General features: G+C 39.7%; 1 protein-coding gene across 1 annotated transcript in view; it reads left to right on the forward strand.

Annotated features, from left to right (window-relative positions):
• The first annotated feature begins 202 nt into the window (after nt 1-202).
• The window catches only part of BPNT2 (3'(2'), 5'-bisphosphate nucleotidase 2), a 56850-nt gene continuing 32604 nt past the window's right edge, over nt 203-24448 (forward strand). The window contains exon 1 of the mRNA XM_021005906.2: nt 203-1044. Within this exon, the coding sequence (XP_020861565.1) occupies nt 658-1044 (387 nt within the window). The 5' untranslated portion in view covers nt 203-657. The remainder of the gene's footprint in view (nt 1045-24448) is intronic.

The following is a 24448-nucleotide window of genomic DNA, read 5'->3' on the forward strand; positions in this document are numbered from 1 at the left end:
AATGCTATGATTCATTCCTAACTACAATACCTCCAATTCCCAGCTACTTGAAAGCGCAGATCATTATCTCTGGGCTACAGAGCAATTAACACACTGGGGCAGGCATGCCACACCCCCATGTCCAAACAGGAGGCCGGCACGTTTCCAAACTGGAGCGCCAGCTCCGCCCGCTGCGCCCACCTCCTGTGCGTAACCCGGATACACACCCACTCCTCCCCTTTCACCTCTTTCTGCTGTTGGCTAACGTGAAAGGGAAAGACCGCCGGGCGGTGGGAACAAGACCCAGCTGCACCTCCTTTCTCCTCTCCCGGCGTGTTGCTGAGACCTGGGATGGGAACCGGAGGCCAGAGAGGCCGCAGTGGCTGCAGACGCGGTTAGCTAGCTGTTCAGCTTGGAGTTAGGGAAAGGAAGGAACTGCCTTTATTGTGCCTGGGAGAACAGATAGCTCGGGGTAGGGAAGGAGAAAGGGGTCCCCCTCTAGTTCCATGTGGGCCCCTGCTCCTGGGGAGCTGTAGCAGCTCGGGTCGGGGAGCATTGCGGGGCGCGATGGAACGTTGCTGATTGTCTCCGCGTTCCAAGCGTCCCGGGCGGGATTGTTTCCGATCCGGCTGCGTTAGGGAGGCAGCTGGGGACCGGCCGCCTTCCCCGGGTCCAGCCATGGCCCCCATGGGCATTCGCCTTTCTCCGCTTGGCGTGGCCGTCTTCTGTCTGCTAGGGCTGGGCGTGCTCTACCACCTCTACTCTGGCTTCTTGGCTGGCCGCTTCGCCCTCTTCGTCTTGGGGGGAGACCGAGGAGGCGGTCCCGACTCGCCAGGCTCTCAGGCCGATGGGGGCACGGTGGACCTCCGCGAGTTACTGGCCGTGTCCGTTCTGGCCGCCGTTAGGGGAGGGGAGGAGGTGAAGAGGGTCCGCGAGAGCAATGCTCTCAACGAGAAGGCCAAAGGGAAAACCCGGGAAGGAGCCGAGGAGAAGATGACCAGTGGGGATGTGTTGTCCAACCGCAAAATGTTCTACCTTCTGAAAACCGCCTTCCCCAATGTGCAGGTGAGTGACCTAGCAGTACCAGGTGTGGGGGCAGCAGCCGGCTGGACTGGCTTCCCCCTCCACCCCCCCCCTTTTTTTTAAATGGGTAAATCTGGAATGCCAGATTACTTGCTTGTATTTTGACTGGAGTAAAAACAGGATAACCTTAGAACACACGTTAGCCGAATGTCTTGGTAAAAGCTCTGAAATTGGAGGAATTCATTTTCAAACCCCATGCCCTGGGGGTACTGTAAAGGCATTATCATGTCTTGTCATCTCCAGCCAAAGGTTAGTACCCTTTGCTGAATAGTTTTAGACTCCTCTGAGATCTGTTGATTGATACAATTGAGTTATGTTAATCCGTCACCTTACCTCTCAATCCTTTTTTAACCATGGTAGAAAATATTATAAAGTTTCTGGAGGGAAGTAATTGACCTTGGGAGTGTATCTTATCATGGTCCCATTTCTGAAATCACATTTTTCTTTCATCTGTTTCTCCCCTCACACTTACAGCACATGATAATGTTCCATATTTACCCTCTACCCCCATGTTTATTCATAGCATGAGCATCAGAGAGGAGCAAACTATTTATCCAGAATAGAGGACGCTCCCGGCCCCCCGCCCCCGGGCACCCAGATAGGTGTATGGATCAACGGCTTAATTTTATCATTAACTACATTTTTGGGATAATTTAGAATTACAAAGTCTTTTACTTGGATGATATTGTTTGAGTACTCTGTAATGTGGTGCCAGTTTTATTATCCCCATTTTAAGTATGAGAACAGTGAGCCACGTAGAGGTTAAGTGATTTGTTCAGCCTGCTGGTAGGAGGAATCCGAGATACTCTTCCTCCAAGTCTAGTGCTGTTTTCAGTGGTTTCCATCGATCTCTTAGTGCTGTAGGGTTAGTCATTTTTAGTAAATGTGGCTACATTGCATAAGTATTTTTTATTAGTTTTTGCATTACTACAGCAAGAACTCAAGGTAATTACTATAGCACTTTCTTTTGGAGGGTTTATGACCTGAGATTTATTAACAATCCTTGGCATCTTTATTGTATTTTGAGATTTACTAAAGTACTTTCTACACCACAGCCCAATGAAGTTAAAGTTGTGCAGATATTTTGCCCATTTTACAGAAGAGTTTGGGCCTCTGAGAGGTGATAGTACTTTTCAGTGGTCACACAGCTCTAAGTGCCTGAGGCAGGATTTACACCCAGGTCTGCTGACTGTAGCTAAGTTTAGCACCAATTGAAAATTATTTTCAGAGGAATTTAATAACTGAATGAAAAATAGATTGCAAATGAACCTTCAGATTGTTAAAATGTGTCTGATACTCATGATATCCTGAAAGGAACACTGGATTTTGAGAAAGAAGATTTGGATTAAAATTCATTACCTTTGTGATTTTTTGGTAAAATCACTTGACTTGACCCCGGACTCATGTTCCTCATTTGTAAAATAAAGGAGTCTGCTAGAAAGATCTCTGAAGTGCCTTCCACCCCTAGGCCCTGTGATTTACAATCCAAGGACACAGGTTCTACAGTTTATTCTTAAGTGGTTACCCTAAGTGAAGAATTTAAAGTCTCAGATTTCAGCTTTCTTCTCTGTAAAATGGGACTTAATTTAAAATAGAAATCATACTTGACTACCGACTTGTAGGGGCTGTTGTGAGCTATTTTTATTTTGTAGCTCTTTTTCCTCCTTCCCTCTGCAAAAAAGTTTATATCAACAAGCTGTTATTACCATGTGGAACGCCAGTGTCTAAGTGCAGTAGATGACAGGTTGCTCATAGGATAACTATTGCACTACATTTATTAATAGCCCTATGAGATAGGAAAAGGTAAATATTATCATAATTTTGCAGATGAAGAAACAGAAGATGATAGAGGTTATATGATTTACTCACGGGCATAAAGCTATTAGGGCAAAGCAAGGACTTGTATAGAAATTCTTGAAGCTTTCTGACTGTTACGTTGTTGCTCTCTTTACTAGTCTCTTACCTTTTTTTGAATACTGAATTTCTTCTTCCTATAACTTTACACCGTGGCATCTACCTCACAGGTGGCGCTTACAGGCAATGAGGCAACTAGGTAGTGCAGTGGATAGAACATTAGGCCTGGAGTCAGGAAGACCCGAGTTCAAATTTGACCTCAGATATTTTCTAGCTGTGTGACCCTGGGCTAGTCCCTTAAGCTGTTTGCCTCAGTCTCCTCAACTGTATAATGGGAATAAAACACCTACCTTGCTACCTTGTTATGAAGATCAAAAGAGAAAATCTTTGTAAAGTGCTTAGCTCAGTGTCTAGCACGAAGCAGGAGCTATAGAAATGCTAATGATTTTTGTTTTTGTTGTTGCCTGAATGCCTGCAAAGCACTTTGCAGACTTTTAAAGTAAACTGTGTGACTGGCAGGTGTGACTTGAACCAAGAATTGCCAACAAACATTATAAAGGTCTCTCTTAAAGAAGCTTCCTTTAGTCAGTTTTGTGGTTTGCCAAATCACTGATCTTGTATTTAGATGAGGTGTTTTGGGTAAGACTGAGTGTTGGCTGCCTGCGTCAAAACACCCATAAAAACTGCTGCCCTCAGAAGTTTGTGTTTGTGATGCATTTGGAATTCTAGTAAAATTTACAGAGGTCAAAGTAATGTGCCATTCTGCTCCAGCATTTCTTTGTTCATATTTTTATATCTTTAAGTATAGCTGGGTAGCACGGTAGTTAGAGCTCTAGGCCTGGAGTCAGGTAGACCCCTAATTCAAATCTGGCCTTGGACACTTAATTCATCTGTGACCTTGAGCAGTAATAATTAATAATAATAATAATGATAGCAGCTAAGCAAATCACAACCTGTAGCTGCCTTAGTTTCCTCAGAATGGGGATATTATGTAATAGCTACTTCTCGGTATTGGTGTGAGGATCAAATAAGATAAGATTTGTAAAGTGCTTAGCACAGTGCCTGGAACATAGTAGGCCCTTGATGTCTCCCCCCCTTCCCACCTTCCCCCCACCCACACTTAAGGATACTAATGAAAACAGGTACACTATTAAAATCGAGAAAAAATATTAAATTTTGGAAACTTGAAAACGACTGTGAATTTCAAGGACAACCAAAGTGACATTTAAGATAATGGGAAATACTGTTACTAAAATCTTTCAAAAAGAATAAGTGTCCCCCCCCCCTTAAATTATTTCCATAACCATTTTGTTCTTTGGGTGACTTCCACAGGCTGCTACATTTGTTTTCTCGATTACTAGGGAATGCTAAGGCATTATTAGTTGCCAAGGATAATGATCTGCATTTATTCAAGCACGAACACTGAGCTTTTAAAATTGCAGAAACTGGACTCTCCTGGTTTGAGCACAAAATAACTTTTTTGTTCTCTTATGAATATATGAATGTGTGCAACTAAAATGTTTACATTGGATGGGGGTTGGCACACCAGAGAAGGTAATGTTCATTTACACAGTCATAATAGGGTTTGTGTCTTGTTGAGATATCTCCCTTCTTTTCTGCTTTTTTAGAATAGAGACCAAATGTTTCAGCCCTCAAAGAAATAGAACTCCTCCTTCTCTTTCGCTCTCATCTCCCCAACAGAATCCCAGCCTTAGGAGTAATAGGAGTTTGAGGTACCCCACTTAGAACTTTGTGGAATGGGGTCCTCCCCTAACCCATCTTCCCTGGAGGAAATCAGGACTGGGAGGCTTCAAATTCTTTTCCTTGATCCCTTCCCTTCCCTGATAGAGGGAGTAGCCACTGCACCATTCCCTACTCCCTCCCCAAAGAGACCCCCTCCCCCCACCCACATACCCCAAATACCTAATTAGAGCCTGAGGCTTGGTCTAAGCCCTCTGGCGTTCATTCCTCCCACTCTAGAAAATTTCCTCCCCAAGTTATCAGTCCTGTTTTAGTTCTCAGTACCTGGAGACAGGTACCCTTGACAACCAGAGTTAGGCTGTGGTCAGGAGACCTAGTTTCAAATGATACCTCAGACATTTACTAATGTGCTCATCTCAGCCTCATTGGTAAAATGGGGATATGATAACATCCCCCTATGTTGTTTTGAAGATCAAACTAGATGCCCCATTTAAAAAAGCACTTTGCAAACCTTAAGGGACCTTGCAAATATTAATTGTTATTGTTGTTGTCATTTCTTTTCAAAGAATAATTTATTTACAAGCATTTATTAAGTATTATGCTCCCAAGCACTGTTCTTCACACTGGGGAACACAAAGACAATGAAAATATAGTCCTTGACTTCAAAGAGCTTACATTCTGTTTTTGGGAAACAAGATATACAAAGATAGATAAATACAAAATATATACAAAGTAATTAGGAGCTGTAGCATCTGGTGGTTGGGGGAAGGGGGCACCAGATAGGCTTTGTAAAAGAGAAGTGCTAATTGAATTGCAGTTTGAAAGAAAAGGTGGAAGTGAGGAGGCAGTGTATTCCAAGTGCTAGGAGCAGCCTGTACAGAATGATGCAGTAGGCCGATGATGAAAATAGAACTAAAAAATGAGGGGCCCTGGGCCTTAGACCAAGGTCTCTGTCCATTTTCTCCTGTGAACTCCTTGCGTCCCCTCTCTCTCCTTCTCCTTGTGCCTCTTGAGCAGTGGTATCAAACTCAAATACAAACAGGGTTGGTGAAAACTGTATATAAGGATTCCCGTGGGCCACATATTTCTTAGAAAACCGTATTGATATCATCTATGTTTAATTGTGTTTTTATTTATTTTATTAAATGCTTCCCAGTTACATTTTAATCAGGTTTGGGCTACGCTTCAGTGTTATGGGCCACCATGCAGCCTGCTGGCCATGTCTTTGACCTCTTCTGTAGACCAAAAATTCTTAACCTTGGGTTCGTGAACGTTTTTTCCCCCCATAATTTGTGAGTAACTGCATTTCGATGTAATTGATTTTTTTCTTTCTTTTTTTCTTTTCTTTTTTTTGGTAATCCTATGTATTTAAAAACTGAGATGGAATCCATAGGTTTTGCCTGACTGCTAGAGGGGTACGTGACATAAAAAACAGTTGAGAACCCCTGCTCCAGACCACCATCATGAGAGGTGCAGAGCTCCATGCCTGTCTGCTAATATTAGTAGTCACGTAGTTTGGGGTCTTCCAGCAAGGTTTGAAGCTTGTGGGATCAAAATTAACAATTAGGAGAGGGCTGATGTAAGGCCTTTCCCTGTGGGTATGATCCTGGGGTACCCCGATGGGCCATAATAACTTATTTTGACACACATGCCACCTGTTTTACCAGTCTCTACTTTCCATAGCACTTTAAACTTTGCAAAGTGCTTTAATAATCTTTTGAGGTAGGTAGTGTGAGCATTTTTATGTGGATTTTAGCAGGGAGGAAACTGAGGGACTCAGAGGTTACGTGACTTTCTTATGAACATATCCATGAGTGTCTGAGTTGTCATTAGAAACCAGGTCTCCTGACTCCCAGCTGCAGAACTAGAATCACTATACCACCAGGCCCTGGGTCCACATGTGTCATGGATTCCAGGGGTTTCAGAGAAATTTCTGCTTTGCCTGCTTCACTCTTTTCTCTCTTCATCTCAGAACCTAGAAATACTTTGTTTTTTATATAGTAAAGAAATAGCATTGTAAATCCTTTCTCTGCCAGTCTTCCATGATAACTTTTGTAGGTAAGATGGTAAATTGTGGACTGAATAATAATGTTAGGTAGCACTGTTAGAGGCAAGAGTGTAAGCTAATGACTTGACAGCCTGGAGGGAAGTTTCTGTTGGAGTGCTGCAGGATTCTGTCCATAGACTTGTCCTTTTCTGTTGTTTGTTTGTTTGTTTCTTTAATCTGTGACCTTGGAAACATTGAAGGCTTACTCTAAAATTTACAGATAAGACAGTGCTTAGAGGGATCACAACTTTTGATGTATGACGTGATTCAGAATGTTCTCAGCGGTCAGAAATGGAATAAATATCAAATTGTGCTGTTAGGTTTGAAAAACATGAATGAGCACCAAATGAACAGAACTTGTCATTGATGTGGGGAAAAAAGATACAGGGATTTAAGTAGACTTCAAGCTTGCTATTCACCAACAGTGTGGAGTTAGTAGTAGTAGTAATAATAATAGTAACAATGTGATGTTAAGCTGTATTAATAGAAGTTTAATATTTCCCATGAGGGGAAGTAATGCTTCCATGCAAAGTACTCTGTACTAGTCAAACAGTGTTTCATAGGATTGTAGGATTTCTGGGTAAAGCAAAGACATCTCATCTAGCTTCTCATTTTATAGATGAGAAAACTGAAGCCTAGAGTGGTTATTTCCTTAGTGTACCAGGCCTCTTTTTGGGTGTAGATTGAGCACAGGTGTCATATAACTGAACACCCTCACCCCTAATCAAATCAGCTTTGTTTACAGTGGAGTACACACTGAACTTATGGGGAAAGAAAGTTCCTAGAGGTTGGTAGCCACCACCATCTTGATTGGGTGATAAGTAAGGATGGAAAGAACCTCAAATGAAGAAACGTACTGAGTGGTGTAGGTCTCTATAATGGTGGTTCTACCCCAGGGGTGAGGGACCATTGGTCTTGAGGCCACATGTGGCACTCTAGGTGCTCAAGTGTGGCCCTTTGACTGAGTCAAATTTCATAGGACAAATCTCCTCGATAAAAGTATTTGTTCTGTAAAATTTGGCCTCATTCAAAAGGTTGAATTCAAGGCCACATGTGGCCTGAGAGTGCAGTTCCCCACCCCGTACCTTATTTGGGCTTCAGCCCTTCACCCTGATGTCTGACACTGCCTTTGTGCTTCCTAGGTCCAGGAATCCCACTAAGCCACCAAGAATGGAGTGAGCTCAGAGAAAATCATGAACCCACGATAACCGTGTCCACCACAGATTTATGTTATATAATTTTAACTAGGCCCCAACTCTGCCATGGCAATCCTTTTATACTCCTCTAATTGATTCATTATCCCACTCAGATGTCTTCCCCCACTATTTCTTCATTTGTTTCTACTCAGTCTGGATTCCAACCTCATCATTTCAACTGAAGCTGTGCTCCCCAAAGAGATTCCAAGTGACAAATTTAATGGCCTTTTTTCAATTATTGTCCTTCTTGACCTCTCTGCAGCCTTTGGCCCTGTAGATCACCCTCTTCTTGTTTTTTCTTTCTAGGTTTTCAGGACACTACTCTCTTCTGGGTTTTTTCCTTTCGGTTTGACAGTTTGCCGGTCTCCTTTGATGGGCCCACTAACTGTGGGTGTCTCCCAGGCTGGTTCCTCTTGTCTTCTCTCTATATATTATTTCACATGGTGATCTCATTTGCTCCAATGGATTTAATTATCATCTCTATGCAGATGATTCTCAAATCTACTTAAATAGCCCTAATCTCCCTGCTTACCTCCAGTTCGACATCACCAACTGCTTAGTGTATATCTTGCAATAGATGTCTCATAGAAATCTTAAACTCAATATGTCCAAAATGAAAATCATTATCTCCACCCCCCAACTTTCCTTTCTCCCTAACTGTTGAGGGTACTACAATCCTTCCACATATCCAGGCTTGTAACCTAGGTATCATCTTCGACACCTTCCTTTCTCTTTCATCCTTCCTCCCTCATATCTAATCTGTTACCTCTGTGGCCAAGTCCTGTTAGTTTTTACCTTTGTAAACATCCCTTGAATGTGTCCCCCTCTCTCCTCTAACACTGCTACCACCCATGATGCAGGCCCCTCATCAATTCACACCTAGACTGTTTCAGTAGCATTCTACTTGGTCTTCCTGCCTTAAATCTTTCCCCACCCCAATCCATCCTCCACTGGACTGTGAAATTGATCTGATCATGTCAGCTCCCTTCCTCTCTAATTCAATAAATTCCTGGGGCTCCTTATTATTCTAGGATCAAATATAACATCTTGTTTGCATTTTAAAGCCCTTCACAGTTAGGAAGACAAAAGAATTTCTCTTTGTTAAAAGTTTGGGTATCAACTTTAATCCATTACCCTAAGAAAGTCTTTTTGACCTTGAACTATCAGCCTTTGCAAGGGGCTTTTCCAGTGGTTTTGGAATGGGCTTTTAGAACAGAGAAATATTACTTCTCAATTCTTCTAGAGAAACTAAGAAAGAGGTTTTTAATATGGTTCCACATCCCATAAATATGGATGTCTCCCAAGGCTCTGTGCTTAGTCCTTTTCTTTACTGTGTTCTTTCCTTTTGTTAGTTTTCATCTCTTCCTAATTACCTTGGTACAGATTACTTCTCAGATCAAAATTTTCCCCTCTGACTTTTGTCCTGAGTTCTCATCCTATGTTTTCAACTGCCTGCCTGATGCCACTCCAAAACATCAAAATAACAGGGCCACACTGAAACTCATCATCTTCCCAAAAAAACCTGCCTCCCTTCCTAACTTCCTCATTTTCCCCATGGCACCATTATTTTCTTTGCTTGGCATCTGGGGATCATTCTTAACTCTTCATTCTCCTGTATGCAGTCAGTGGCCAAGTCTTTTTGATTCTACTCTTGGGGATTTCCTCACATTATCTTCCTTCTTTCCACTTCCTACACTGCTACCACTCTTGCTCAGACCCTCATTATTTACTCTTTAATTTTTTTTTTGGCTTTTTGGTGAGATAATCTAGGTTAAGTGACTTGCCCAGGGTCACACAGCTAGTGTCAAGTAAGTGTCTGAAGCCAGATTTGAACTCAGGTCCTCCTGACTCTGAGGCCAGAGCTGTATCTACTGTGCCACGTAGCTGCCCTCTCTCATTTACTCTTGACTAGATTATTCTAATAATCTGCTAACTGGTCTCCTTGCTTCCACTTGTTCCCCTCTCTAGTTCATCCTACCAGAATTGTATCCCTAAAGCAAAGGTCTGATGATGTCACTCCTCTGATTAAGAAAACAAATTAACAACCCTTTAGTGACTCCAATTGCTTAAAATAATGTCCTTTGCCGTACAATGTAATTTCAAACCATCTTCCATCTTTCTTGAATACGTGGATGCTCAGTGCATTTTTTATTAGGGTTAAACCTTGACTACATGGTTCTGAGCCACTGTTTCCCATGTTTGTCTTGTCTCTCATATCTAGTGTGATCATCTCCCCATATCTCTGCCTATAGAAATCCTTACCTTCTTTCAAGGCCCAGCTCAGATATTTTGTCCTTCATAATTTTCTCCCTACTTCTTATGTTTGGCAGCTAGGTGGCACAGTGAATAGTACCAGGCTGGGGTCAGGAAGACTTGTCTTCCTGAGTTCGAATGTGGACTCAGACACTTACTAGCTGTGTGACCCAGGGCAAGTCACTTAATCCAGTTTGCCTCAATTTCTGCATCTGTAAAATGAGCTGGAGAAGGAAATGTTAAACCACTCTAGTATCTTTGCCAAGAAAACCTCAAATGGGGTCACAAAAAGTTGAACGTGACTGATCAACAACAGCGAACCTCTTATGTTTCTCCTGCAATGAGTGATCTTCTCCTTTTTGAATTTCTTATATTCTCGTTTCACCACTTCTATGTTAAATGTCATAATGGATAGGGTATATCATTGCAGCAGCATAGTGTAGTGAATAGGGTGCTAAACTTGGAGTCAGAAAGGTCTGGGTTTGAGTCTCACCTTATACACTAGCTTGATCAAGTCACTTGACTTTTTTATACCTATATAACATATTTTGGGAACAAATAGTTATGATTACCAAAAAAAAAAGTTTTGGTGTTTGAAGGGGAAGTCACTCATATTCAGAATATCTGTTGATATTCTAGAACAGCTCATTCCTGAATGTTCTGGATCTGGTTTTACCATTAGTTGAAATGAACAAGCACAATGTTCTGTTCAAGTCAATACTCATCAAAGGATGGAAACTGCTCATATTTGTGTTTTGATGCAAATGATTGAAAAGAAAAGTATTTACTATGTGCAAAGCATTATTTTAGGCACTGCAACCTAGAAAAGAAGTTCAGAAATAATCCCCTTTAAGCAAGTTGTCATTCACAACATTTTTTTTTAATTTTAAACTAAGTTATTTATTTTTAGCTTTCAGCATTCACTTCCATAAGCTTTTGAGTTTTAAATCTTCTCCACCTCCCTTCCCCCTCCCCAAGATGGTGTGTAATCTGATATAGGCTCTAAATATTCATTCTTATTAAACATATTTTCACATTAGTCACAGCAAATTTTTAAGGCCAGTCTTTGGTGTCACATAAATTACTCATGGGATATGGACACTTAACTTAAGCTGAGTTTTTGCTTAATGGAAAGATCAATGTTGTAACCCTGGGTAAGTCACTTTATCCTCTTTTTGATATAGAAAGGAGCTGAAGACTAGTTAGGGTCTGTACTAGTTTGAGTTGTCCATGGGACATCAGGTTAGAATGCCCAAAAAGCAATCACTGATGTAGAATTGGAGTATAGGAAGAAAGATTATGGTGTGCATTTATATTGTATTATATATTTATATATTTTTATACATTTATATCCATAATATATGTATGTTTGTATGTATATATATGTGTGTGTGTATACATATACATATATGTATACACACACACAGAGATATAGATAGATAGAGCTGGGAGTAATCAGCATAGCAATGATAATTGAACCCTTGGAAATTGATGATGTCACTGAGAGAGAATAGGAAGAGGGAATAGAAGAGGGCTAAGGACACAGCCCCGTGGTATACCTGCAGTTGTGGGAGGAGATGGAGGTGTGGCCATATAGGTAGGAGGAGAACCACAGTAGTGGAATCGTGACTTCCCAGAGTTATGAGTATACAGGAGACAATGGTCAACAATATAAAATGATACAGTGAGGTCAGGAAGGCTGAGGGTTGAGAAAAGATTGCATTGAATTGAATTGGGCCAAGTCAAGATCATTGGTAACTTTAGAGAGGCTATTTTCATTTGTGTGATGAGGTAAGAAGCTGGATTGTAAGAGACTGAGAAATCAGTAAGAGTAAAGGAATCAGAGGCTTTTTCTAGTAGTTCAGTTAGGAAAGGGAGGACACACATAGGATGATACCTGAAGGGTCAAGTGACTTTTTATTTAGTTTTGAAGATGGAGGAGATCTAGGCATACTTGTAGAGAACAAAGAAACAGTAAGTAAATAGGATCATTGGACTTAATTGAAGGGTTGTGATGAACAAAGCCAATGCAACCAAGAATAAAAGGAAAGCAGAAAGCTGGGAAACAATTTTTACTGCCAGTGTTACTGATGAAGGTCTCATTTCTAAAATATAGAGACCTGAGTCAAATTTACATGAATACAAGTCATTCCCCAGTTGATAAATGGTCAAAGGATATGAACAGGCAGTTTTCAGATGAAGAAATTGAAGCTATCTATAGTCATAAAAATGCTTTGAATCACTATTGATTAGAGGCAAATTCAAAACTCTGAGGTATGTCCCCGAACCTATCTGATTGGATAATATGACAAAAAAGGAAGATGTTAAATGTTAGAGATGTGGGAAAACTGGAAAACTAATGTATTGTTGGTGGAGTTGTGAACTGATCCAGTCATTCTGGAGAGCAATTTGGAACTTTGCCCAGAAGGCTATAAAACTCTACATACCCTTTAATGCAGGTCTATATCTCAAAGAGATCATAAAAAAAGGATAAAAGACCCACATGTACAAAAATATTTATGGCAGCTCTTTTTGTGGTGGCAAAGAATTGGAAATTGAGGAGATGTCCATCAGTTGGGGAATGGCTGAACAAGCTGTGGTATATGAATTTAATGGAGTATGTTGTGCTGTAAGAAATGATGAGCAGGAAGATTTCAGAAAAACCTGGAAAGACTTACATGAACTGATGCAGAACCAGGAGAGCATTGTACACAGTAATAGCATGTTGTTTGATGATCAGCTTTGATAGACTTAGCTCTTTTTGGCAATACGATGATCTAAGATGGTTCCAAAAGACTTGTGATGGAAAATGCTATCCATGTTCAGAGAGAACTGTGCATGCAGATGGAAGCATACTATTTTTTCTCTTTTTTTTTCCTTTCTCATGTTTTTTCCCTTTTGTTCTGCTCCTTCTTTCACAGCATGACTAATATAGAAATATGTTTTTTAAGAGAAAGAAAGGTTGTGACAATTATGGGGTCAGTGTGCTGTAGGAGAGGGAAGGATGAAAATAACAAGGTTACAAATAAAGAGTCTGGTCTTATTGAGAAGGGACATTCCTTTAACTGGAATAAAAGAGAGAATAGAACAATATTGTCTAGGGCTTTTGAGATTTAGAACAGGGGAAAAGAGGGAGTTCAAGGTGTGAATAGTCTTATTTTCTCAGTAAATATAAGAGGACAGGAGAGAGGTGGTATGTGAGACTTAAGGAGAGAAGAAAACATTTGGAATGGTTCTCAATGGGAAATTCAATAGAGAATCAAGTCCTGAGAAGTAAAAGAGTTGCCATGCTGCTGCAGTGAAGAATCTAGTGTGATTAGATTATGTAGAGTTGTGGTGGATCCAGTTACCAGGCTGAGTAATTTTGTACAGCTTTGTTCATCAGCATATGAGTAAGAGTGGAGAAGGTGAATGATGGGAGTGATCCAGGGCTGGGCTTTGGTTAGCATGAGTCACAGGCATAGCAGAAGGAGGCATGACTTTGAGAATAGGAGACACTGTAATGTTGGGTAACTATAGGTCTAGACTGGAAAGGGTGGCAGGTGAAATTATAGCAGGATGTGATAGCTTGGGAGAGTACTGAGTGGCAGAACTGGAGGCCTTGGTGAGGTTCAGAACTAGATTTAAAAGTGTTAAAGCAGAGGGAAAGGTGTAATAATGATAATGGTAATAACTAATATTTATATACTGCTTATTAGGAGCCAGGCACTATGCTGAGAACTTGACAATTATTGTCTCCTTTGATCCTCACAACAATCCTGTGAGGTAGATGCTATTATTATATCCCCGATTTTACAGTTGAAGAAGCTGAGGTGAATAGTGGTTAAGTGGCTTAGCCAAGGCTGCACAGCTAGTAAGGGTCTGAAACCAGATTTGAACTTGGGTTTTCCTGATTCCAGGCCTTTTGCCACCTAGAATGATAGGTTATGGTCAGATGAGGAAATTTCAGAATATCAGTAAAGAAATACTAAGATTTAGATATATGGATATGAAAGTAGGAAAGGATGGAGAAAAACGCGTAGTAATATATTGAGATGGTCCTCTTCGAGAACAATAGATGAACACCAACAACAATAATATCTTGAGGGGAAGAAAGTTTATCCTTTTTTACAAAAGAATATGGGTTTTAAAACATTCCCTAACGTATGGAAAGGTTAAACCCCAAACTAGCAGCATAGCTTGGTTAGATGCTGTGAAGATGTCTGGTTCTCCACCTCCATACCTTCTCTTGCTTTGTTCCTTCTGCTTCTGGAGGCACTGGTTCATGAATGGGGGAGGATGGGGACACACAGTAATGGTAAGGTCGACATTCCCCAGAAGGACCTGCTCAGGGGGATAGGTAACATAAGAAACACATAGCATTTTTGGCTGTGCAAATAGCACATGCTGGAGCACAAATAGCAAACAGCATCCTGGAGCCTGGAGTAGGAAGAAAGGCTTATGGAACAAAGCCTGGGAAGCAGGTTGTGGTTATTATCCCTTTGCAGTAGAGACAGCCAGAATCATACAAGGCAATTCTCATAAGGCAAAGGTTAGGTTTGAACTTGGGGGTTGCATTTTTTGTCTTTTGGCTGGCCTTGTGAGAGGCAAACTCTGTTCAGAAAGGCTTTAATTAAAAAAAAAAGCCTCTCTTTTTGCTGCTGACCTTGTATCCAAACTTATTCCAGCTGTCCAGCTATGGAATATTCTCAATATACATTCTATAACTCATCCAGTTTCTCCACATTTCATTATCATTTGATCATATCCAAGTCTGCTCCTTTAGTGATTTGGTTTTCACTTGCTGTCTAGTCATTACTCCTGGCTATAAGAATACATAGTTTCGCAAGGCTAGAAACAAGTTTCCTGATGGAGTTTGTCACTGTTTTCAGTGACACTTAGCTAGCTGTCTTTACAGCTTCAAAGATGGTGTGGCAGTAGTTTCTAGAGACAGCAGTCGTCAGAGCAGCCTGTGGGAGGCAGTACCACTTTCAATGTGATCAACACAGGACCATGTCATGACTTTGGTGAGCATCTCTGTTGTGAGAACAGGAAGCTAGTGTTAAGACAGGGATGTATGATGCATGAACAGTTAACATTACCCAATTGGGATTTTGCCCTCTCCCCTGATGAAGTCTGTTGACACAATTTATGTCCCAGGAGAAAAGTCCAGAGATAAAAACAAATGGATTAAGTCCAGAAAGCAGAAGTGTCACCATAAGCTAGCCCTTTAGGGTCAGCAATGCCAACCTAACGAATTCAATATTCGTAGAGAATCCTATGACAGAAGACAGAATTGTCATGCTGAAAAATTTATAGTAATTAATGGCTTTGCAAACTAGGAGCCCTTGTTAGTGAGCACTGCTGAATCATTTTGAAATAATGGCACTGAGTCTAATCACTTTCTCTGTGCTTAGATGGGGCTGAAGAATCTTTTATGGCAAGAACTTGTTCTTTGATTTGTTAACTATAGTTGTTTGCAGAGGCTGCTGCTGGTCATGGTTTCCTCTATGGGCCATGGGCCTCTGGAGACCTTTGTTTGATTAGAGCTTATCTCATTCCTGAGATTCATTTTATGGGTTGGCCTGCCTGAAGCTTTCTTTTGTCTACAGCTGTGCTGCACTGTTGAAAGTTTTGTTTCTGAGCATTCTAAAGTGTTTTTGTCCTTTCTAGTCCCTTTTATCCCATTTTGACTCAGCATTCAAAAGCTGAGGTATTCTGTAGCCTGTGGTGTCAATATCACAGACTCATCTTTTCATGGTGGGGGTGGTTCAGCTGGGATGAACATCATTTTGGTGATGGTACCCTGACTGATCCTTTGCTGAGGATTCTGGGGTTTTTTATGTATTTAGAGGGGATCCCTGTCCGTGCCCAAGATAAGGCTAATGTAAATACTTCAGAAGCCAGACTGGGTGTCTATACCTCTAGCCACACCAAAATTTATGAACTAAAAGGAATTTATGCATCTAGTCACGAGTTTCAGTTTCCATTCAATGATCCTTTATTGAGTACTTTGTGTTTGCCACTATGCTAGATGGTATGGATATAGTGATAAAAAGCAAACAATCTTTGACTTCAAAGCGCTTATAGAAATTGAGGGGAAGATAGGACATTAAAAAAAGGCAAGTAAATGCGAAATGCATGCAAAGTAAATGCAAAGTAATTTTGATGGGGGAAGACACTAGCAACTACAGGCCTTTTGTAGGAGGTAGCACTTGAAGGAAACTGTTGATGTCACATTTGAAGTACAGACTTCCAAAAAAATACACGGTAGTATTTCATATCATATGGGTCAGCTAAGTGGCGCAGTGAATAGAGTGCTGGACTTTGAGTCAGTAAGACATGAGTTCAGATATGGCCTCAGACATTCACTAGCTGTGTGACTCTGGACAAGTCATTTATCCTCCATTTTTTCCTCATCTGTAAAGTGGAGATAATAATTGCATCTATGTCTCAGGGTTGTTCTGAGCATCAAATGAAATAATAATTGTAAAGTTCTCAGCACAGTGCCTGGCATATAGTAAGCACTATGTAAATGTTAGCTATTATTGTTATGCTCTATATCACACATATATATCCTGTACAGTCATTCCTTGGAGATAATTGCAGGTTTGGTTTCAGACCATCAAAATAAATCAAATATCACAATGAAGCAAGTCACACGGGTATTTTGGTTTCCCGGTACACACAAAAGTTAATGTTTACACAATACAGTAGTCTATTGTGTGCCATAGTATTATGTCTAAAACAAGCAGTGTATGTAACTTATTTGAAAAATACTTTATTGCTAAAAAACACTAACCATCATCAGAGCCTTCATTGAGTGTTAATCCTTTTGCTCTTTGGAGGGTCTTGCTTTGGTGTTGATGGATGCTCACTGGTCAGGGTGGTGGCTTAGCTTGTGGCCTATCTCAGCTTTTGACATGCTTTCCTCATTAAGCTTAATCATTTCTAGCAATTGATCTAAATTGAGAGACTTGCAGTTCTTCCTTTCTCTTGAACACTTAAGAGACCATTGTAAGGTTACTAATTGGCCTCATTCCAACATTGCTGTGTCTCAGAGAATAGGAAGGCCCAAGAAGATGGAGAGAGACTGGAACAGCCAGTGAGTGGAGTATTCAGAACATCTATATACACCATTTATCAGTTAAATTTGCTATCTTATATGGGGACCAAAAACAATTTACAATAGTAACATCAAAGATCACTGATCACCAATCACCACAGCAGATATAATAATAATGAAAATGTTTGAAATAGTTTAGAATTACCAAAATGGGACACAAAGATATGATATGAGCGTATGCTGTTAGAAAAATGGCGCCAATAGATATATTCGATGCAGAATTGCCACAAACCTCCAATTTTTAAAAAAACACATCTACAAAGTGCAATAAAATGAGGTATGCCTATATATTGTACTGATAATATGTGTTATATTGTTATTACATCATTTCTAGCCTCATGAATAAATATAAAACCAAGACCTATTTCTCTTCCCATCCTAATCATGCTCTGAGCCTAAATTTGTCCATTCTTCACACTGTAGATATTTCTCTCTTTTTTTGTGAGAAGTTGTGTTTGTGAAGGAAAAAACCTGAAATATAATCATATTTTATTTATGAAGTGATACTATGATACAGTAGATGAAAGTCCTGTCTTTGATAGGTACTAGCGGTGTGACCTTGGGCAAATTCTTCAACCTGTCAGTGCCCTAGGCATCTCAGTAATTATAAATTACAGATGAATTGTGGATTTGCATTGGTAAAAGCAGCTTTCATACCAAGAGTTCCCCATGCTGATGAAATCCCAAGTTCAGACTAAAAAGAAAAGGAAAAAACTGTATGGATCTTATTCTGCATATGAGGTGAAAACTGCAAAGTTGACCGCTTTTGTAAGTTACCCACTTGATAAAATTGGACATATCCTCATATTTCTACTCTATCTGATTTTTGCCGTGTATAATCACCCATTTTAGCATAACATCATATAATTGGCATTTATAGTGCTTTAAAGTTTGCAAAACACTTTAGTTTCATTCATTTGAAATTTACAGCACCTTTTGAAGTAGGTACTAAAGATATTTTACAAGTGATAAAATGAGGCTCAGAGACTTTTTTGGAGGCAAGGTGTTAAGTGACTTGCCCAAGGTCACACAACTAGTATCTGAGGATGGATTACAGATGTAAACACATTTGCCCATGATCACAGAGGTAGGAAGTATAAGAGGGAAGAATTTCTGATTACAGGTGTAACATTTTATCTATTGCCATGTTATTTCTCTAATATACAGGTCACATCTTATTTTCAAGTTTTATCGAGGTGCCTTGTTTTTACATTACATTTACAGATTACTCCTATTTTGTGAAAGGCCTCTTGTATGGAGTAAAACAGTTAAGTAAAATTAAGAATAATAGGACTTGTATCTGAAGGTCTATAATATTAAAGGAAAACTATTCTCCCAACTCCCCGCCATGGGACAGGGGGAGGGGGGGAAATAGAGAAGTGAAACAATTTTTTTTCTAACAGTATTCATAGTTAAGCAAAACAAATTTCCACATTGGCTATACATGGAAATATATATAATTCCACATCCTAAATCTATTACCTCTTTGTCATAGATAGCACATGTCATCATCAGTCCTCTGGAGTCACAAATGGTCATTGTATTGATCATAGTTCTTACAGCTTTCAAAGGTTTTTTTTTTTACAATGATGTTATTACATAAATTGTTCTGGTTTTGTTCATTTCATTCTTCATCAATTTATAAAATATCTTCACAATTGTTTGTTTTTATAATATAGATGTTATAGTATAAATTGTGTATTCTGGTTCTGCTTGCTTTACATTGCATCAGTTAATATAAATCTTTCCATAGTCTTTGATATCTATTTCTTTCATTTCTTATAGTATAATTATATTACATAATGTGTGTATGCACACACATATACAGGTATATATATGTATATATGTTTATATAGGTGTACATATGTATATATTTGTGTGTGTGTGTATATATATATATACATACATACACTTATATATGATGGAATATGAAACAAATGTGTGTGTGTTTATGAATACATACATATGTACACCATGATTTAATCAGCCATTCCATCTTAAGGTTTTTTCTCCTGTATATATTAGTATATATATTAGAATTCACTTATTTATCACAATGGAAAATAATTATTATTACTCCTTATGTGGGCACCTAGGTGGTGCAGTAGATAGAGCGCTGGGCTTGGAGTCAGGGAGACCTGAGTTCAAATGTGGCTTCAGACCCTTAACTAGCTGTGTGATCCTGGATGAGTCACTTAACCCTGTTTTCCTCGGTTTCCTAATCTGTAACATGAGTTGGAGAAGGAAATGGCAAACCAGTCCAGTATATTTGCCAAGAAAACCCCAAATGGGGCATGAAGAGTCAGACACGATTAAAATGACTAAACAACAAAATTTCGTATTTGAATGTGCTGCTAATCAGTATTATTGGCCAGTAGGATCCACTGCTCTCTTGAAAAGCCACTTTCTGTGTCCCTCCTCTAAAATGCTGCTGTCCTCATGAATGACCCTATCTCTGGCATCTGTCCAAGCCATGGTCGAAGTTTTAGCAAGGATTTAGCATGCTGGTCTGAAGGCTCCCTGACTACCTCAGCATTTCTGCCTAAGGCTGCTGTAACTAGGTTACTTAAGGAAAACAGACAGGGGGAAATAGGGTGATATATCTTTTGGAGAACTGACTGTGATGTTCTTCATTGGAAAGAGATTGTGCCGGAAGAAGGAAGATCTAGGCAAAGTTTGTGGGTATAGTTAGATAACAGGGACTCATCAGTTGCTACCCAGATCTGTTCTTCATGTATGTATGTGTCTGTGTGTTGGTATTTAGGAATGGTGCTATGGAAATTGTGATATTTACATCCTAGGACTGTGTGGTTTCTGTCCCCAAGTTATCTGCCCAAGAGCTTGGAGCCCCTATCTTTTTGGGGAGAGAGTTTAATAAAAGCATGATCAGGTTAAGCAGGTACTGTGCTCCTGAGAATACAACTGACCCTGCCAACTTGACAGGTTAGCTTGATATTAATGAAAAGAGTATTTGCACTTGGAAATGGAATTAATGGAAAGCGTACTCAGACTATATATAGAACACTGGACTTCTCCACCTACTTCTCTGAGCCCTCGAATTTCCTCTTGATTAGCATGAGGATAATAATATTCCTACTACCTGTTTCCCAGGGCTTTTTTTTTTTTAATACTGACAGTACCCTGTAAAGCAGGGCCCAACCCTTTTTCTCCCTACTCCAGAGTCACCCTAGTTCTATTCTGCAGGCTACTTTCAAGATTGTTTTCTCTCCTTGGTTTACTGTTCTCATGGAAATCTCCAAAGTGGGTCTTCTGTAGTTTCCCCAAATATCAGTAACAAAGTAAGTACCTTCCATATTAAGATGGAAAATACACAATGATTATGGGGCAGCCCCTACTTTTTTTCCTTAGAAAATGTAGACCATACAAAGGAATCATGGTGGCTCCAAAATAGACATAAAAAATGCGTGAAGTGTTCAGCCCATCAGCTCTCCCTGGAAGATAACTGAATTTGGGGTAATTGAGTTAAGGCAACCTTTTTACAGTGCAGTGAGTTCCTCTTTCCCACAGAGTCTCGCCGAGTTCTTTTAAGAGTGGTAATATCACCTTGTGTCTTAGGCTCTCTCCCTTGCACCCACCTCCAGGGTAAACATACTTTGAGAGTTGCTGAACAGGTGTCCCCTTTGGACCTCCATTGTCCAGCTAACCCAGAAATTGCAAAAGAAAGTAAAAAGGCCCAGATTTCCACACTACCCCCTTCCACCATGGCCTCCCCTGCCAAAAATAACTACCTACCTACCTAACTTCAGGGACCATGTTGGGCTTCCTCTTCTGTCTCTGATCTGTAGTCTGAAAAATGAGAAAGCTGATCTGTCAGCTCCTTTTTTTTTTCTTCTTAAAGAGCATTGGGGAGGGACAAGCTTCTCTAACAAAGTGCAGCCGTCTTGATTGTGCTGTGTCTATTTTAAAACTGCCTGTGTACTCTCTGTAAGGCACAGGTATGAATTCACAGGCCTCAACACTCCTGAGTGTCCTGAACCTATTAAAATGTAACTGAGAAATATTTAAAAAAAAATCAAACAGAACATCAACAATGTTAATATGTAGTTTACTAAGCCAAGATGTGTCCAGCTGAGATGGTTTAGTGGCATGTCTACTTAAGTCTGACGCCACTGCTCTAAGGTTATCAGATACCTTCAGGTAGAGACCCCACACCTGGTCATCTCAAACTCATCGGTCTGATCTGGGAGTCACCAGATAAAATCTCTCTTCCAGCTATAGAAATGTTACTTTTTATCATAAGTTACCTTGACAAAAAAAATACACAATAGCCTGGGGATTTAAAGTTATGAAACCGAGGATACTGATCCAAGATCCTTAAGCTTAATTGACCATCGACGGATTTAGCTGTACTGCTCTAGCCTTCCCCTGGCCTCTGGGGGAAAGTAGACATGTTGGCAGCCATCCTAGGCCTTGAGATAATTCCCAGTATATTTCTCTTTACTGGCTTCCTGACATACTTTCCCCCTTTATCCCTGCAGCCTCTGTGTGGCCCTGAGCTCCTACTCTGCACTACTGCTACTAATAGACAGAACTGACCTTATATAACTTTGTGAAGCCTCTCCCTCAGGGGTACTACTTATTTGCTTATAAAGACACACAGATGCATACCTCCAGTTCTAAAATTCCCCAAAGTACGGGAGAGGAAAAATATTTCTTTAGAAGGAAGCCAACAGGCAGCTATGTGTCGCAGTACATAGAGCACCAGCCCTGAAGTCAGGAGGACCTGAATTCAAATGCGGCCTCAGACCAAACACTTGACACTTACTAGCTGTGTGACCCTGGGCAAGTCATTAACCCCAATTGCCTTAATAATTTAAAAAAAATATATGTTTAAGAAAAAAAAGGAAGCCAAAAAATATTTTTAAAAGGGCATTAGAATAGACACTCTGAAGATACACATAATCATAGACTTAGGCCAGGAGAAGACTTTAGATGTCATCTGTTTCAACTCTCTCATTTGACAAGTGAAGAAACTGAGGCCTAGATTAGACCAGGAAAGAACCTTAGGGGTTCTGTTTCAACTGTCTCATTTGACAGTTGAAAAAATTGAGCCTCAGAGAAGTTAAGTATTTTACCCAAGGTCACACAGGTTATTAAGTGGTAAAACTGGTTTTATAGACAAGTCTGATTAAATCTAAGATCTGTGAAGTTCTTTCTGTTACATTTTGTGACCCTGGGCCTCAGTTTTCCCAGCAGGACACACAGTTGGTAAGTGTCTGAGGTTTAATATAAACTCAGATCTTCCAATTTCAGGCCTAACACTCTCCACTGTGCTTGTATCCATTTGGTGGAGACATAACACAGCCCTGTGACATCCATGTTCTTTTAGTAGCCAAATCTTTCAATGATACTGTAGGGCAGTTAGTGCAAAAACATTAGTAGAAGTGTGCTATAGAGCTCAAGAGGCTGGTGGGTGAGGGAGGGTCAGGTGGAAAGAATATCATGAATATTGGTAAACTGGAGAGAAAACAATGACTTAACTCCAAGACATAGTATAGCAAGTCATACCTGAATTGGTGAGGGTACAGGACCAGTCAGGCTCAGAATACATTTATTGAACATCTACCGTGTGCAAAACTCTGCGTGCTCTCCATTTTTACAGAGTTAAAAATAGATTCTAAGATGTTGGAGGGGATGTGGGAAAACTGGGACACTAATGCACTGTTGGTAGAGTTGTGAACTGATCCAACCATTCTGGAGAGCTAATGGGAACTCTGCCCAAAGGGCTATAAAACCTTTGACCCAGAAATACCACTGATAGGTCTGTGTCCCAAAGACATCCAGAAAAGGGGAAAGGACCTATTTGTACAAAAATAATGTATTTATAGCAGCTCTTTTTGTGGTATCTAAGAATTGGAAATCCAAGATTAGAAATTCCCCATCAGTTGGGGAATGGCTAAACAAGCTGTGGTATTTCATTGTAGTAGAATATTATTGTGCCACAAGACAAACAGGGTGATTTCAGAAAAACCTGGGAATACTTGTATGAACTGCTGCATAGTGAAGTAAATAGAACCAGGAAAACATACACAGTAACAGCAATACTGTTCGATGAAGAATTGTGAATGACTTGGCTATTCTGAGCAGTATAATAATCCAAGACAATACCAAAGGATTAATGATAAAGCATATTATTTGCCTCCAGAGAAAGACCTGATACTGTTTGAATACAGACTGAAGCATGCTATTTTTCACTTTCTTTGTGTCATTTTAAAAAATTTAATCTTCTTGTACAAAATGACTAATATGGAAATGTTTTATATAATTGCAAAAAAAAAAAATAGAAATGTAAGTTCATTAAGGAACGGTATTGTTTTATATATGTCTTTTTTCCCCTCTAGTAAATGACACATAGCAGGCACTTTGGACATGCTTATTTAATGAATGACTAGGAAAAATGAATGACAGAAATAAGATACTAATTAAATGAGTCAGTTGGAACAAGTGAGAGATGTTTTAAGATGGGAAAGTATGAACGTGCTTAACAACTGGGAGGAATCACTGGAGAGGAAGAGATTAAAAATATTGGGAAGTAGTGGGGAGGGAAGTAGGTTTTTTTCTCTTTTTTTTTCCTCCAAAGGCTACTGATATAGAGCCTTAGATTAAAAGTCAATTTAGTTTCTTTTCTTTTATTACTCAGGGAAAATGTTCACCTTACTTGCTTTTTAACTTTATTCGGTAAATATAACCAAAGCTCATTGGATTTAGAATCAGAGGACCCTTGATAAAGGAAGAATTTATGACTAACAAGAGAAACAGAATATTATGAGATATAAAATAGATGATTTTGATTAAAGTTTATGCACAACCAAAACCAATGTAGCCAAGATTAAAAGGAAGCAAAAAGCTGGGAATTTTTTTTTTACATCAAGTGTGTCTGACAAAGGCCTCATGTCTTAAATATATAGAGAATTGAGTCAAATTTATAAGAATACGAGTCATTCCCTAATTTATAAGTAGTCAAAGGATATGAACAGTCAGTTTTCATATGAAAAAATCAAAGCTATCTATAGTCATAGAATCAGAGGATCTGGGTTAAAATCCAAGTTTTACTACTGCTTGGAAAACCTTGAGAAAGTAATTTCATTTATCTGGACATCTGTTTCCTAATTTGTGAAGTGGGTGTGACTGGAATCTGACCTTTATAATTCCTTCAAATTCTAAATCTGTGATCTGACTTAAAAAAATTCTTGTGTTTTATATTATGGC

This window comes from Phascolarctos cinereus, unplaced genomic scaffold (assembly GCF_003287225.1).
Source record: "Phascolarctos cinereus isolate Bilbo 61053 unplaced genomic scaffold, phaCin_HiC Scaffold_4;HRSCAF=312, whole genome shotgun sequence".
Taxonomy (NCBI): domain Eukaryota; kingdom Metazoa; phylum Chordata; class Mammalia; order Diprotodontia; family Phascolarctidae; genus Phascolarctos; species Phascolarctos cinereus.